General features: G+C 42.7%; 1 protein-coding gene across 2 annotated transcripts in view; it reads right to left on the reverse strand.

The window, feature by feature from the left end:
- CNTN3 (contactin 3) overlaps window positions 1-17,909 on the reverse strand; it is a 99,446-nt gene that overhangs the window by 71,285 nt on the left and 10,252 nt on the right. For both annotated transcript variants that reach the window (XM_030956757.1, XM_030956756.1), the window contains exon 2: window positions 3,898-4,036. In XM_030956757.1, the coding sequence (XP_030812617.1) occupies window positions 3,898-3,958 (61 nt within the window). In that variant the 5' untranslated portion in view covers window positions 3,959-4,036. The remainder of the gene's footprint in view (window positions 1-3,897; window positions 4,037-17,909) is intronic.

A 17,909-nucleotide genomic window follows, 5' to 3' on the forward strand; every position in this document is an offset into this window, starting at 1 on the left:
TAATCACTTTTTTGCTCCCCAAACACTTCAGATAAAAGCAGAACTCTCAAGGCCAGTTTCTCATTCTGTAACTAACTGAACCCAAACTTTCTGGCAGTGCAATGAATGCTGGTAGTGCTGCACAAGCCATCCCAGCTAAACAATTCTGACAGTCACTACTGGCATAGCTGCACGATGGCTGGGCATGTGTAATGCACAAAAAGGAGATTACTATTAATATGTAAAAGAATTATGCATCAAAAGCCAGGCTGGCTCTGGCTGAAGGCTGTAACTCTTAATGAAAACAGAATTTGAACAAGAGTAGTAAATGATGTTATTTTTTTTTTTTTTACAGATGGACTTTTACCCATAAAGAAACTCCCCAGCAAAGACTAAATGTGAAGGGGATATTTCTGCTCTCCTTGTGGCATGATGTAATCCCACCATCAGAGCAGTAAGACCACTGAAGGTTTCTTTTCATGCTCTTTGGAAAATAAAGAATGAATCATGATTTCCAATTTCATAAGCATCCTAAACTTGATACTCAAAAAGAGAACTGTGAATCTGATACATGACATTCCTGTGCCTGAGGGCTTAACAGTTTATTTCTGTATTAGACTGAGAAAACAAAATGAAAAAATGAAAATGAAAGCAATAAAAATACCTGAATTGACGTAAAGAAATATACAGAATATGATCTAGTTTTTAACTCAAATGGACTGCTGAATAAGGAATTAGAAGAAAAATCTCCCTATTGGCAAATTTTAGTATAAAAGTGACAGAAGAGGAACCAGGCTTCAATGTCCAAATAATTTCTATATATTACAGTATTGCATTGGCTGGGTTTTTTTGTTTGTGGTTTTGTTTGGTTATTTTTTTGCCAAGGCTTGCAATGGCTGGAGGAAAAAAATTTAATAATTATTTTTGGTTTTCTCTATGTAAATAAAGTGCAGCAAAGCCAGTGTTAGGACATACAGTTTGTGATGGCAAGGAGTCAGAATTCCAGGAGGGAAAGTTAATCCAAGTGGCGTCTCCAGCCTCACCCTGGACACGATGTTTGAAATGTGCCCCTTCATCTCCTGAAGGAGAAAAAATTTATGCATTTACACACAGAGTCCTCCTTGTTTCATTTCTTTGAGCTCTCTCTTTATTCACAGCTTTCCTTCCCCTTCAACAACCCTTCAGAAGTTGTTTTTCTGTTAAATCTCAGAAGATTTAGGAGCATCCATTTCTGGGGAGGAGAGCAGCTGGTTTCAGCAGAGAGAACAGCAGAGCACTGTGAGGGAGTGAAGAAAGCAGAGCCTGTGCTCTCTGCAGGGCTGGAGCAGCCCAGTACTGCCCTTGGTGCCTTCTCCTGCTCTCCAGGAGCAGGAAAATGAAGCCAAAAACGCACAAAAGTGGTCAGAAAATGCAGCTGCCTCACAAACTGCAGGGAGGTTTTTACACACTTACGTGATGGGGGCTCACAAATGCATCAAACTGCTCATCAAATTGCTCCTCACATATTCCAGACAGGAATTCCACCCCAGTTCCCCAAAGACCAAGTGCAACCAGCACATTCAGGAGGGATGTAAGCCCTACAAGAATCACAAGTTGCAGGAAGTTACACCTGGAATTAATTCATTACTTCACCACAGCTTAGTCTGGCATTTTCATTGTTGATGCTGTTCTGCATGTTTTACTAATTTTTGTCTTTGAAGTTGGTCTTCAGAGTAATTTAAAGATAATAATGCTAAAGTTTGTGTTTTGAAATGCCTCTTCTAACAAGGCAGACATTTGGAAACCCCACATATATATAAATTTTCAATACTCAGTAATCACCTTTTTGCTCCCCAAGGTAAATGGACCAAAAAACCCCATGGGATCATTAGTCATACAGATACAACCATACTTCAATAAACAAAAACCCAAGGGCCACTGGTTTTTTTTTATTAGATCCTCTCACATTCTCCTCTTTGATGAACTATGAAGATTCACAACAGATAAAGGAAAAGCAATTCAATATAGGACACTGCAAAAAGGGTCCTAGTTTGAAATACATTATCTGCAAAGACAGACAATGTCAGGGTTCATAAGCCAAGATCAGCATCATCTCCTTTTCTGCAGCTGTGATGGTATTTCATAACACTGAACTGCACACAGCTCTTCCAAGAACTGTCTTTTTGCTTATAGGCAAAGCAAAAGAAAAATGGTTTTCTATGGGCAGGCAGAATGCCTGCTGATCTGTCTTAATAAGAGGTTAAAATAAAATTCTCCAAATTGTTTGACAACTTATTTCCACATTTACAGCGTGCTCTTACTAAAATCTGTTTTGAATCAGTTCAGCCCCAGGATTCCCAAGTGGATTTTAGGTCCACTGAAGATATTCATGCAATTGAAGCAAACAGGTCATGGTAGCATGGAACACATGCCCAAATAACAGGTTTTTCTGTCAGGATTGAGCCCTTCTGCAGAGTTTTCAGGGGGATGGGCCAGGCAGCTGGAAATGCTCATTTCCTTGAACTGCATCTGGCTGAACTCCTGTCTCTGCAGGTGCTGACAGGGACTCCACAGAACCTCCCCAGTTACACCAATCCATCATTAAATCTGGGATGTGCATCCTTAATGGGTGCTCCAGGCTCCCAAGCATGCCAGCTGGCCTTTGGAAACAGGAAAATCAGCTTTTCACTTGACTTCTTGCTGGCTCTCCAATTTACCAACTCCCCATGGCCATTACACTGACATTTGGCAAGTACCCAGCTGCAGGGAGTCCTCTGAAATAGGTGCAGAGAAGGGCTGGGAGGATGGACACTGCTCTAACAATGTCACTTCCCCTTCTTTAAAGTTCCTGACAGCCAAAAACCAATCCTGGCCCTCTGAGCCTCCGTGAGAAGATAAATCCATCCACCCTGGAGCTGTGTGCAGGACTCCAACCCTGCTGAGCACAGCCAGGGCACAAGGGATGCAAGAGGATGGAAGGGGAGGCTGGCACAGCACAGGATCAGAGGGAGATCCCAGCCTGGGACTGCCCAGGGCAGCCACAGCATTTCCCTCCCCCTGGAGCTCTTGGAAAGCAAACTCATGCATCCACAGCAGGTCCTGGGGATAAACCACTCGATTTTCATGCTCCACGAAGTGTAGGCACTGCCCTGCTCCCAGAGCTGTGCTGCCCATCTTCAAGAGGATGCACAGGGGGGATCTGGGCACTGCCCTGCTCCTGGCAGGCCTGGTAAAGGGGGCACAGAATTCACCAGAACCAAGCCCTGAGGACAGGGCAGGAGCTGCTCCTCTGCCCTCACACCCCTGGCATCACAGGGGAGGCTGGAGCAGGAGAAGCTGAGCAGAGAGATCATCACAGTGAGCCCTGTGCTGCTGGGAGAGAGCACTGAGCTCCAAAAGGGAAAGGGAAATGACTCTGCAGGGCTGGTGTGGCAGCAGAGAGGAGAGCTCAGCAGCAGCACCAGATCCAAACTCCCAGAGCAGCCTGGCACAGCAAGAAAAGCAAACCTCTGCACCAATTCAGCAGTTCAACCCAGGGCTGCTCCTCAGGAATAAAAACCCCTTTCCAAAGCAGGGTTTTGGGAAAAGATGCAGCACAATCAGCTTCAGCAAGAATCTGCAGTGTCCAGTTAAAGACAAATACACATTGCAGCTCTTCAATCAGCACATCCACCATGCACTGCTGCCAACAGCATCCTCAACACATTCCAGTATCTTCTGCCTGCTTGGAAAGCACATCCCTACATGGCAAAGGCTCTTTCCATTCACTCACTTTTAATATTTTCCATTATTTAACACATATACTGCATGCTTGGTTTCTGAACTCCACATAACTTGTGCATTTCAAAGCCTCTGGGTTCTCCTCCTCAAGTGCAGCTGAAACCCTGAATTTGGGAACTCATGCACAGCTCTAAAAGAGAAACTAGAGATTGTTGTTACCTGCAAGGCAGCCAACAAATGACACCAGGAACAGCTGCTCCCACAGCAGCAGCAGCAGCATCTTCAGTCTCCTGGATTCAGTAATTCTGGCTGTCTCACAGAACTGTGTGTTTGAGACTTTCAGGTGGCAAGGTTTAACCTGTTAAAAGAACAGACATAAAATTGAATCCCTTGATGGTCCTTAAGAACCAGCTTCCTTGATAATGCACTTTTAAATAAATACAAAGTTGACATATCCTTTAATGTTCCTCTTTTTTCCAGGTCTCGATCCCCCAACAGAAGGGTGCATCCATATTTCACATTTTTTCATGTCCATGAGGTGCTGGAAGTTTTACTCTCCAGCAGGAGCAGAGCTGACAGCAAAGTTGATTTTGCAGTTCCCACTTCCCACCAAGCCCCAGCACTGATTTATTTGTGAGATACAGTGGATTTAAAGGAAGGGAGTAGATGTGGTGCAAACACAGACAGTTCAGCAGCTGAACACATCTGGGAGGAGCAGCTTGTGCTGCACTTGCCTTGTGCCAGCCATGCTGGCAGCAACACGAACCTGTGACTGATTTAATTAAAGCCACATCCAACTCATCCTTTTTTTGATGTACTGGAGCGTGAGGTGCTCACTGGCGGCTTTTTTAGTTTTTAATTCCTCTTTGGAATTGTGCACCAGGTGCAATGAACCCATTTACTGCAATTTCTACCTCTGTCACTGGCCAGATGATAAACCTCGTGCCCAGCCTTACCAACCTATGACATTATTTCACTTGTATTTTCTTCCTAAAGTAGCTTTACAGTAATTTTTCCTAGATGCAGGACAACTCTGGCCTATGTATTTTCTGGATGTCACTTCCACAGCATTCTCTCTCTTCAGAGGAAGGGCAGACAGGCAGGACACAGCCCAGACTCAATGATTCCTTCTGGAATTAGCCTACAGATCACTGCGTGGCCATGTTAAGGTCAAGAAAGCAACTACTAACTCTGAGGAGCCAAATCTGAGCTGTCTGAACTTGATGTTTCCATGTAAACTACCTTTTTTTGGTTTGTTTTTGGTTTTGTTTTTTTTTTTTTGGTTTTTTTTAAACACTGGAATTAAGGGTTTTATATTGCTCTAGAACAAGTGTTTGAATTGCTGGCTAAGCTCCCCAGAAAAAGAATTCAGAGGGTCCTCTCTGACACATCCCCAGCCTGTGATTAGCTAGGAGAATTTTCTCTCCTCCAAAACACAGCACCACAAGGTATTGTATTTTCAGGGATCCCCGTGGCAGGAAGGAATGATGAATCCGACTCCATGTTCTCAGAAGGCTGATTCATTATTTTATGATAGTATATTATATTAAAGAATTCTATACTAAAATATACTAAAGAATACAGAAAGGATACAGACAGAAGGCTAAAAAGATAATAATGACTCTCCAGGGTCTCGACACAGCTTGGCCCCAACTGGCCAAAGAGTCAAAACAACTCCCAGCAGAATCCAATGGAACAATCACCTGTGGGTGAACAATCTCCAAACACATTCCAAAGCAGCGAAACACAGGAGAAGCAAATGAGAGAAGAATTGTTTTCCTTTTTCTCTGAGGCTTCTCAGCTTCCCAGGAGGAAAATCCTGGGCGAAAGGATTTTTCCAGACAATGTGAATGCCACAACAAGCAGAGTATTTTTTCCTCATCCTGCATCCCCGGCTTCTGTGGGATCCACACAGAGCTGGCAGTGGCATCCTCCATCCAGTGCTGAAGTTCTTGCTTTCTCATTTCTCCCACGTGCTTTCTAAACCAGAAAATAAGCAAATCCAAGCCCACACATCTCTATCAAATACCAGGCACTGATCCCCCAGCAAAGCTGGCACAGAGGAAGGCTCATAGCAGGGATGCAGCAACTCCCAGGCATCTCAAATGGGAATATCCCACCCCAGGGCACTCCTGGGTACAATTTGAGGAGCCTCACCCAGGTTCTCACAGATCTCTGATGGAAAAATGTTGCTGATACACAACTAAAATGTTACTGGTTTCCAAAAGGAGGGTGGGAGTGCAATAAACTGTTCATTTTGCATGGTAAAAACCTCAGAACAGTCCTCTGGCAATAGGTTAGTTCCTCACAGAATATCCTGAGTTGGAAGGGACCCCCAAAGACCCTAAATCCAACTCTTAAGACACACCCCGTGCCTCAGAGCATTGTCCAAACTTTTCTTTGAGCCAAATAAAAAGTGAGGTCACAAAGAAACCTGTTCTGTGGCAGACCTGCAGTTCAAGGCTTTACTTTCCTCCTCTGCTGTCTGGTTTTTGGTTCTGCTTTTTGCCTTCCTTGGCAAAGCAAACCCACAAAAAAAAAATCCCAAACTAAGAGAAGCAAAACAACACAAAAACCCCCACACAAAAAAAAAGGGCAAACTGAAACAACAAAAAACAAATCCAACAACATAAAAAACTTCTTGCTGAAGCTGTAAACTTGGAGTTGGCCATTCCTCACCCTGTGTTTCCAAGGGGCACCCACAGAGCCTTCCCAAGGGAATGTTATCCATGGGTAACACCATCACCACCCAGCCCCTGGCACCCAGGAATTCCACAGCTGCCCAGAGCAGAGAGAGGGGAGGAGGTGAAGCACCAATATTAAAGTGGGTCACTCTTGTCTTTCAGTCTTGCAAGGGAAAAAAAATAAAATGGAGAAGCTAAATTAATTTGGTTTTGTTCTCCAAGCGCTCTGGGCAAAGCAGAATGTGATAGATCCATTTCAGGCCACAAAAAAAACTGCTTTGGTAGAAGCTAAAAAAAAAAAAATTGAAAAATTGAAAGCTTTGTATGTGGGTATAAAATCATAAAATGCATTTCAACCTCTGGCTGCATTGTATTTTAATAAATTTTAATATCTAAAGAGAGAATAGTAGCTACCAGCCAACATTGTAAGACTTAAATTACTTTAAACACTTCATTTTCCCTGTGTTCTGTGAGGTTTCGCTAATCTAGGATCTATTCCTGAATACCACTGCTTCATTTTAAAAGCACCACACTGAGGAGTGCTCAAATTTCCAGCTCTAAGCCAGATAAGTGCATCAATAATATCTGTTCTTTACAAAGATGCAAACCCAGATGTACACATGAAGTGTGAATTTATTCAAGTTCCTCCTCAGCTCATTGCTTTCCTCTCAAGAAAAGGAACCAAAGAAGTTTTTCTCTGCAGTGGGGAACATGAAGGCCTGCAAAGCAGAGCTGCCCCTGGCCAAGTCAGTGGGATCAGGCTGTCCACAGAGCCTTGGTCAATGCCTGGCACTGGAGAAAGATTCTGACTTGGACATTGCTCCAAAAAGAAAAAAAAAATCAAATTCTGAGCACCACAGCAGCTCAGCATCACTGTAACCTTTTATTTCTTACCCCGATGATCTAAAAATGAAGATGTCAAAATCCCCAAATATTGCATAAGAAAGGCTGCAGTGAGTTGCTTTTGATAATAGACATATTCCAATTATTTCTGAGATGGGAATAACCTGCATCAAAGAAATCCACTGCCCATGCAAGGATCCAGAATCCAAGGGCAATGCTGAGCATCTCTGTCAGCTTCACAGCTCCTGCACAGCCCCAGCTGTTCCTCAGGTTCAGCCCCTTGCCTCTGGATTTTCTGTTCAAAATGTCCCATTTTAATATTACATTAAAATGTAACTTGTAAAATATCCATATTTAAATATTAATAATAATGTATCAATTATTATAAATTTATTCTTAATATTAAGAGTAATTTTATGTCCCCCGTTACAGAAGCAGAGGGGCAGATCCACAACATCACCTGGAGGGTTTTGGAAATAAGATTTAAACTGGCTCCCCCCAAATTCAGCACTTTGTAAAGGCCAGGAAGAATAAAGACAAACAGCACCTGATGTGGTTGGAAAAGATTGTAAAGAATCAAAGTAATAGCCACAGAATATGCAAAAGGAAACAGAACTTAATTTTTAAATCAGAAAGCTTCCTATTATTAGGCAGTGCTCTGTTTTCAGAAGCCCAAGTTATTCCAAGGCAGTAAAAAAGCAAAGCTGTGAAGTGGTGAGAAAAACACTAGGAAAAATTAACAGATTACCTTTCTTTATGATTAATTTCTTCAACTTTCAGAGAAAAGTCAATTCTCATGAGTTGCTCCAACCATTTTTGATGGAAACAACCAGTTATCCAGAAAAAAAAAAAACCCAAACAAACTCCCAGCCAAACAAATTAAGTAGAATAGGAGCACCTTCACATAGGAAAAATTCAGCTTCATTTTTTTTTCCTATAAAATTAGCCTTTCAGACCTTTGAACTTTCAGATCATATAATATGGCAAATGACGCACATGAATGTCTGAAAGAAATAAAAAGTTTGGGAAAGGTTCAAGAGTCAGTAATTTTACTCAGTGACCTTAATTTTTACTATACAGAGTCAAACATAAAAAGAAGTAGTTCCCTAAAGGTGGAATTTTTATTTCTATATATATAGAAGTGGAACTTGTCAGAGCTGGCTGGCAAGTTCATTTTAAACTTGGAGTTTGAGCAGGAGGAATTTGTAGAGTCATCGAGTCTAAATTAATCAGAAATTCCTGGAACTCAGGAGAACTGTGGAGACCCAGAAATTATTATTATTATTTTTCTGTATTGATCACAAAGCCCAGCACAGAAAATCAAGTGATGTCCTGACACTAGAGGTCAGCAGACCTTTGCTAAGGCAGGGAATTATTAAAATCCCACAAAATCATGGAATTATTTGGGTTGGAAGGGACCTTCAAGATCATTTCATTCCCACCTTGACATGGCAGGGACATCTTCCACTATCCCAGGGTGCTCGAAGCCCAACCTGGCCCAACATTCCAGGGATCCAGAGGCAGCTCCAGCTGTGCCAGGGCCTCATCTGGATAAAATCTGAGATTTACCCTCCAGTTAATGCTGAAGTCATCTCCATAGCACAACATGAAAAAATGAGGCGCTGAATGCTCCACAAGAAGCTCAAGCAGCCCATTTTATTTATTTTTCAGAGAGGGGAGTGCTATCCATTTCTGATTAGCCTCAGAATGAAATCAGCAGTTGTGAGAAGTTTCCATGGGGAAACAGCTGAGCTGGGAATTTCCTCATCACTGAGTCCAACCTCTGCCTCCCACTGCCCCTATCCAAGCCTGAAGGCACCAGGGCCGTGATGAACATAACATGATGAAAATACAAAAAATCATTAGAAAAATCCGACAGTCACAGGCTTTTGAAAACCCAAAGGAAAGAGAACTGAACCCCTGTGGCAGTTCTCCATTTGGATCTGATTTATCAAGCTGATCTTTCTCTAATACCAGGGAATCCCCAGATTTTGCTTCGGTACCAACACAGCCCAGTTCACTTGGATCTGTGTTGAGATGAATCCAACTCAAAAGTGCTAAAGGTATCTGCAAATACCCAGGCAAGGTTAGACTGTCCAATGGCACAACTGACCACTAATTATTTACTAAAATCAGACTGGTATCTGTCATTTGTTGCACTGAAGCAGAGACGGTGCCAGTTTAAGAATTTAGAAGAGATTTTTGTCAGCTGAAAGAAAGAGTTAATTCAATTTGACATCATCCACCAGGCAGATCTAGAGAGTAAGATATCAGAGTAAATTCATGGGAGGGATTGCAAAGGCTTTGGAAAACAAAACACAGAGGCAGCAGTGGCAGCAGCTTCTGAAAGCAACACAAATGCATCCACTACACCTGCAAGGCTGTAAATAAAAAAGGACTGACCAGTTAAAAGCCACAGCAGCAAGACAAAGAACAGAGTGACAAAACACGCTGAGCAGTGCTGTGCCCTGCTCCTGAGATGAATTTAAGTAAGTTAAATAAGTTAGGTAAGTTTAAAATGGTGCTCCAAGGAAAAAATGGGATTGCTCCAGCTCCTGTGGGGTCTCATTAGATGCCAGTTCCAGGGCAGCAGCACTCATTAGGGAGCTGCTGGCCAGGGAGCCCCTGGCTCTTCCCCAGCCTGCTGTCCCTGCAAGGGCACTGGCAGCAGCCAGACCCCCCTGACCAAGCTGCAAGCACAAAATCAGCCAGGAACTTCCACAGAAACTCCTCCACTCCCGAGCACTGAGCAGGGTTAAAGCTCTCTCCAGTGTGCCATTAGCAGAGGCCTAGTTAAAAGCATCATTTTATACAAAATTAATTTACAACAGCTTAATGTAGAAGAAGCAGCAACTGTTCTGTGGAGAGTTTTATTACAGCTCCTCCTGTCTGGCTGCATTTATGGGCTCTGAGGCACGGTCCCCTGCCTCCCCAGCCCATCCATCCTCTGCACTTGACCCAAACTCCCTGGAACCCTGCTCACACAGGTGGTTCTGCTCTGCAGAACACCCTCCCTGGCCCTGGAACTGATTCCAGTCCCTCCTTCTCCCAGTGCAGCAAAGAACATTTGTAGTGATTGAATGGCCACTCTGCCCACAGAACATTTCTGCTTTTTATCTCTCATTCCTCACGACAGCCCAGCCCCTGCACACACCAGCAGGGTTTGCTGAGCTCCCTTGTGCATCTCTGCCATCCCACTAATCACTACAACACCTTCAGCTCAGCTCAGCCTTTACCACAGGGAGTTATTCACCTCAACAAAAGCGGCTCAGTAGCAAGAAAAACAAATAAATAAGTGATATTTATCTTAAAGTCCTCAGGAATCCTGCTCTGTTTTAAGCCCATCAGCCTCTCCACATCCTGCCAGAGGTTTCTGCTCTGCAGCACCTGTGGAGACAGCTCAGCTCCATCAATCCCGGCACACCCATGGGAACACTTCACCCAAGAACCAGCTCTGCATTCTCCCCAAAGTTTTCTAGGAAACGTTCACTGGACTCTCTTTAAACTCTTGCCATTTTATCAGTTATGAGACACAATTTAAAATTAGCAAGTCTGAAGCAGCAGCAACTCAAAACCCAGCAAACACTGAAGACAATTCCCACCACAGTGACCAAATCTCATGCCACGTGTGTCACGGACATATTTTATGAAAAATCCTTTTGACAGGATTTTTCCTCCTGAGAAGCTGAGAAGCCTCAGAGGAAAAGAAAAGCAATGATTATCTGCTGCTGTGGAATGCAACAGGTGCATCTGTGACTGGTCCATGTGAGTTGTTTCTACTTGATGGCCAATCATAGTCCAGCTGTCTCAGACTCTCTGGTCAGTCACAAGATTTTATTATCTTTCTTTTCAAGCCTTCCGATTAAATCCTTTCTTCTATTCTTTAGTATAGTTTTAATATATCATTTTCTTTTAATATAATATATATCATAAAATAATAAATCAGCCTTCTGAAACATGGAGTCAAGATTCTCATCTTTTCCTCATCCTGGGACCCCTGTGAACACCACCACACACGTGGAATTCATGGAAAAAACTATTTTTGGTGTTGGTGCAGTGAAGGTGTTACACTGCTAGAGCAGATTAATTTTTCATGCAGCCATTAAATTAAATCAGAATTATATTACATTTTTCTGCATTACTTAGTGAGACATCCACACATTGAACTGCTCTGGAAATCTGCTTTATCTCATCTGCACACAGACTTTGTGTTTAACACCAGACTCACTCCCAGGCTCCAACCAAAACCCTCCTTCAGTGCCAAAATTGTACTTCCCAAACATACAGGAGAGAAGGATGTTAAAATCCAAATAGTTGCAGGAAAAATTCTTTACCTGTGGTAACCCAGAATTTTGCATATTTAGCACAAAGTTTGAATTCTGTACAAGTGTTAATAAAATTGAAAAGTAGATAATCATATTCAACACTCAGTGCCAAAAGTCAGCTTCAGCTGCTATTTTAAATATTTCCATTTATTACTCAGTAATTCAGTAATTATTAAATGCCTTCCCAACCAGTGACAGCACAAACTTGTGCATTTAAACCCATGCTGATGAACACAAAAATGTAAAAACTGCAATGCACCCTTGATGACATGACCTGTGCTCTGCCCATTAATTCTTCCTTTCTTAGAGTAACAATATTTTAAACAAATAATCAAGACTAAAAGTATTTTTTTTTCCAGAAGAGTGACCTGTCAAAAATCAAGTATTTCCTCTGTTCTTTTCAGGCCCTTGTTGTTGTAATTTGTGCCTGAGGCTTTTCCCCTGTGACCTACCAACTCCAGACACCCTTTTGATAACATTTATGGGTCAACACCTTCAAGCAGGCATCCCAAGGCAGGTACTCTCACAGGTCAGGAATTCTGGGAACCCACATGACAGCGTGTCACAAATCACTTCAAAATAATGTAGGGCTGGAGAATTATGATAAATAAATCAGAGCTGTTGAAATTTAAACAAAAAATCCAATCTGAAGCTGGGTGAACTCTGGCTTGTGCAGCTGCAGTGGGGGGAAAGGGTGAGACCTGATTTTTATTTCCATAAGAGGAATGACTCCCATGTCTGCATTTGTGCTCCAAACTCTGCAGGGCTGCCAGGAGCACAGGGGGCCTTGGGGTGGAGGAGATGCTGCTGCTGGGTCAATCCTTAGTCCCTGAAAAGAAGGGTGACCACGGGAATCAGAATGGTTTGGGTTGGAAGGGACCTTAAAGATCACATTTCACCTCCTGCCATGGCAAGGACACCTCCCACTGTCCCAGGCTGCTCCAGCCCCAATGTCCAACCTGGCCTTGGGCACTGCCAGGGATCCAGGGGCAACCACAGCTACTCTGGGCACCTGTGCCAGGGCCTGCCCACCCTGCCAGGGAAGGATTTATTCCCAATATCCCATCCAAACCCATCCTCTGGCAGTGGGAGCCATTCCCTGTGTCCTGTCCCTCCATCCCTTGTCAATTGTCTCTCTTCATGATTCCTGCAGGGCCACCCTGAGCTCAGCCCAAAGCTTCTCCTGTGCAGGGGAACAATGCCAGCTGTGCCAGCCTTTCCTGCCAGCAGAGCTGCTCCATCCCTGGATCATCCTGGAGCCTCCTCTGGGCTCTCTGAGCAGCTCCAGGGCTGGGGCAGCTCTGCACGTGGGGTCTCACCTGGGAGGGGCAGGATCCCCCCGTTCCTGCTGGCACCAGCCCAGGGTGCTTTCATTCCTCATTCCCAAATCTGGAGCCTTGACCAGCACACTCAGAGCTGTCCCTGGTGAGGCACAAAAATCAGCATTTCTGTGCAAGCACCTTCCTGCCACCCACTCCAAATCACAGCTTCAAAAGCCTCTTTCATCCTGCACTGCTGCCCCAATAAAAACTGCTCACCTTCCCCTGCATACATAATTCCACTTTGATATTCTTTGGCCAGAACAAAGTTGATCTGTGCCTCTCTGGAGTCCAGCTGGAATTAACGCCCACATCCCACACGGATCCCCAGGAATGCTGATCCACGCTGGCTGCCCTGGCTCCAAGGGTCACCTGCAGCAATTTGTCAACAGTTCCCTCCTCATCAAAAATTTACAGGCTGCTGAATTTCCAATGATGCTACAGCAAATGGTAAAACCATCTTCCCCAAATATGTTTTTTAACAGAATGAGCTGTTCTCCCTCATATCTCTACTCAAAATCACAGGGTAGGACAAGATCCTACACCTGAGCAAATCCCAGAAGTGAAATTCAAGCAGATCCTGAGCTGAGGCAGCCAGGGAGCAAAGTGACAACAGGCCAGCAAGCACCTCAATAAACAGAACAAAAAATCTGACACAAACATGAAGCCTGTCCTCAACTCCCTCCCAACAAAAAGACTGAAAACAAATTAAAAATGAAACAACAAAACCCAACCATAGACAGCCCATTAAATGCCACAAAACAGCAAAACAGACACTCCACTTAAAAAGTGCTGACAATATTACTCTGAAATTTAAAAGAATGTAAAATTCAACACAAAGATACTCTCAACATCCAAATGTACCAAAATTGACATCAGGGCAGTGTTTAACTTCCCTTAAGAGGTTACTTTGATTTTCAGAGCTCCCTATTGATGCTCTTGGTGCCAAAAATCCTCATCAAAATGAGCACTCAGCCTGCCTGGTCCCTCTCACTACAGGAGAGGCTCAAAGTCCATCAGAGCAGGCAGGAACAGCATTTCCAACCCACTGAACTCCCCTTACACTGACAACTTAAACTGCAACACACGAGGAAATCATTCTGTGCTGAACGCCTTTAGAGCTGACAAATTAAACAGTCAGACACTTTGGGATTGAAAAACTCCAGAGACTTTTCAGGGTAAACAGTAAAATGTGTAGCTACCCACACATACACACATGTGTATTTACAGAGAGATATAGGTATACATAAATTTATCAGTTTAATAATGTGTACTAAAGAGAATGGCAGAACAACCTCTTCCTTCTCTCCCTCTCTTTCCTCCTCCCAAGCCTCATTAATGCTCAAGTGCCAACAAGTAAATTTATTCCATTTAAATGGCATTGCTGTCCTATGACCATCCCAATACAGGAAGAGATCCCCCACCACATCTTTAAAACACCCAACCCAACCCTAAAACATGACCTGTGCACTGCATTAGCCAGGAATTTTCCAGAAAATGCAGGACAGTCATTTCTTTTTCCCAAGAGAAATTAAAAAGAATTCCTAACAGATGTTGAAGATGAGAACTTGCACCTCTCCCACCCAAATGCCACCATGGAATTGGGGCTTCCCACTAAGCCCTGGCCTCAGCTTGGCTTTTAAATGGAAAATACCTCCAAGACAGCAGATTTTAAACTCTTAAATAATGAATTTTAATGCAGACTTTTCTGGCCAATTTACTCAGAGCAAGACAGGACAGCTTTCCCCACTGCCCTGCAGATGATGTCTGATGGCTGGGCTGGTTTTATTTGGGGTTTTTAACATTAGGGAGTCTAATCCATCAAAAACCTCAAATAAATAAATGTACTACATGACACAATGCCAGATGATTGTCCTCTAAATTGATCCTACACATGGTGTGAATTTGATATTTTATTATTATTACACATTTGTTTCTTCCCGACCAACATCAGTGAAACTCCCCAGACCAAAGCTGACATAAAATTGATGCTCCAGGATCACACTTGTTTACAGCCCAACATGCAACATGTAAGGAGATGTTTTGTCTCTGTTTAATCACAAAAGAACAATTAATTCCCAAGAAGTAATAAAGCAAGAGAAGAAAATGGGACAGATGCTTCAAGCAGGGAAGCAAACAAGAAAAATAAAGGAAAAAAATGTGAAATTTACATTTCATATACAGCTTTGCCAGCTTTTTCCTATTCTTTTCAGATATATATATACAGAGAGAGAGTGGGAATGGAGGAGCCTGATAGAAATATTCACCAATTTCAGCAAGGAACTGAGCTTTGGGAGATATGGCCACAGGTACCCTTAATCTATCCTGTCTGTGATTATCTCCCTCCAAGTCACATGCAGGAAAATAATCCCCTGCAGCACAGAGCACTGATGTGAAAGGAGAGAAAGCTCAAAGTCACAGCTGAATGGTTAGAGCCAAACCCATTTCTGCACTTTTTTCCCCCTCTTCTACTTCTTATTTGAGACCAAGGCAGCTTAATCTGCATTGATGTCTATGAAGTTTCACTTGAAAAGTTCTTCAGTCTGAGAGAGTTTCCTCTCTCTTTTGAATAGGAATAAAATGCCCAAATACTTTTGTGAAAAAGTTTCGTTTCTTTTTTACAAAGGAAACTATGAGGCATTGCCTGAGAACTTCAATACTGCATTTCAGCCAAATTTCAAACCAGTAGCACAGATATTAATCAAAAAGTGAGATTGTAAGAGAAAAAACACCCAACCAGGAGGCAGAACAAAACCCACAGGAGACCATGAGAATCCCACTAGAGGTGTTCAGGGAATGAGTGCGGCTGATTCGAGTGCACATGACAGGAGAGCAAGAGAATCAAACCATTTTATGGTTATTATTAATAACACAGAATATGGGTTTCTTTCAGTTATTATTTTCATTTTAACAAACACTTTGCCACCTCCTCCCACTCCTTACTTTCTCTGTGTTTTGCTGCCACATCTCTGCTCCCCTTCATCAACCCATTTAATTTCCAACTTTAGTTTAGATACACATTTGCTTCATTAACTCACTGCTGGAGGAGTCCGGCACCCCGAGATGGAAAAGGAAGGGAAGTTCATCTCACTTTTGCACAATCTAGATATTACAGTTATTATGATTTGGGGATCTTTGTTCCTTGTATCTTCAGGAAAAGGAGTCTCAGCAAAAGACCATAATTTGGAAAAAGCAGAAATTAGAGGTTAAATTTCAGTACGTTTTCTTCCACTGACATTAAGAGATGAATGTTACAGCCCATCCCAAGATTAATGCATGCAAATCTGACTGATCCACCAAAAGCAGCAAAGAAAACCAGCTTTTTTAGCCAAACAACTGTGGAACACCTCTTTTATCTTTCCCATATAATGAGGCCTCACTTTTAGGAAGGAAAAAAAAAAAACCAAGCAAGTATTTAAATTACTTAACAAGATCTCTTTAAATATCAGTACAAGGTTAGATGTGATAAAGACTCCACTGGCTTTGCTGGGCAAGTTTGACAGCTTTGGTTTAAAAAAAAAACACCAAAAACCCAAACAAAACTGGAAGGAGCAGAGAGCTACACTGAGATAACGTTGAGTGGTGATGAACCTAAGAGCATCTAAAGAGCTAAAAAAATCAATTTCTCGACTTAGGAACTAAATTCAAATTAGGAAATCTCTGTCTGACAAAGGTCTGAAAAACATGGAAGGAAAAGAAGATGGGGAGAGAGGTTAATTGGTTTGTAAAGTATTGAAAGTACCAAGATACAAAATGCCCTGGCATTCTGCCCTGGCAGGAAAACAAATCTGCAGAAGGGTGATGCAGACAGAGCCCATGCACGGGGATGGAGAAACAAGCACAAATTTAAATTCTGAAGTTCAGGAGCTTTATTTCATAATGATGATGTTCATATTGTCGTGAGGTTCATTATGGCACCAAAGTGAGTTTGAGGTACAACTCCAGGAAAGTTACACTGGGAGCTTTACTAAGCAAAAAGCTCCACTTCCCAAATACCACTTTGCTTCAGAGACCAACAGTTCTTTTGCACCATGTCTAACAGGAAAGCAGAAGCAAGCCCCAGGCCTGAGGAGATGCTGTTTTTCTTTCAGATCTCCAAGGTTCACTTCATGTCTTAATGCACTTGGCGTTGCTCTCACCATTAATCGTCTGCTGCAGACCAAGAGAAAGTGCTTTTCCAGAAATGACCTCAAACTAAATTCATAATTCTTTAAAAACCAATAAACCCACTGAACCAGAGAGCTCAGCCCTTCTGCACCGGGCTCCAGGCACACAAAGCTGCTTTATTCCCTTTAGCAAGACCCACTAGCACCTTGATTTAAAGCACAGACTGGAAACTGTTTATATGGTTTAACAGCAGTCCTGTGGTTTGAGCCAGCAAAGGAACGAAGAGGCCAAAGACACCAGAGATCCTTAGAAAGAGAGAATAGAGATGTGCTACATAAATTCAATCCACCACTAAACCTGAATTTTTCTGTGCTAAAGCACAGTCCTACCTAATACTTCTTCCTAAACCTCTCAGATCTAGGGGCAGCATCCCTTAACTCCTTCCAGATATTCCCAGAGAACTCCAGATCTTCTGCATTTCACTCTTCTGGAGTTACCACCACCAGGAGGAAAGATCCTCTCTGAAGAATGGATATTTGTGTGCATCACATATATTGGATGGGTTCTCATCTTCCTCACAGGGAGAAGTGTAGATCCTAGGCTGAATATGGAATTTGAGGAGTCACATCCTTTTCACATGGCCTGAAAGAGGCTGCAGCTGCTAAAATATTTGGGACACCTCTGCATCCTTCACTGTACAGGAGAGAAGGTGAAAATCAGAGCCTTGAGGAACACATTGTGCCTGGCTTGAAGTGGTGCCATTAACTCAAGAACAAAGTATAAGCTCATCAACGAAAAAACCTTGCACAAGAGTACTTGAAGCTGTGCCTGCAATGCATGTTTTTAACTCATAAGAAAGAATTTTAATTCTACAAAGGCTTTTGGAGCCTTTAGCTTTTTTTTCTTTTCCTTTTTTTTTTTTTTTTTTTGACTAAGCAGACCATTAAATTCAC

This window comes from Camarhynchus parvulus, chromosome 12, assembly GCF_901933205.1.
Source record: "Camarhynchus parvulus chromosome 12, STF_HiC, whole genome shotgun sequence".
Lineage (NCBI taxonomy): Eukaryota > Metazoa > Chordata > Aves > Passeriformes > Thraupidae > Camarhynchus > Camarhynchus parvulus.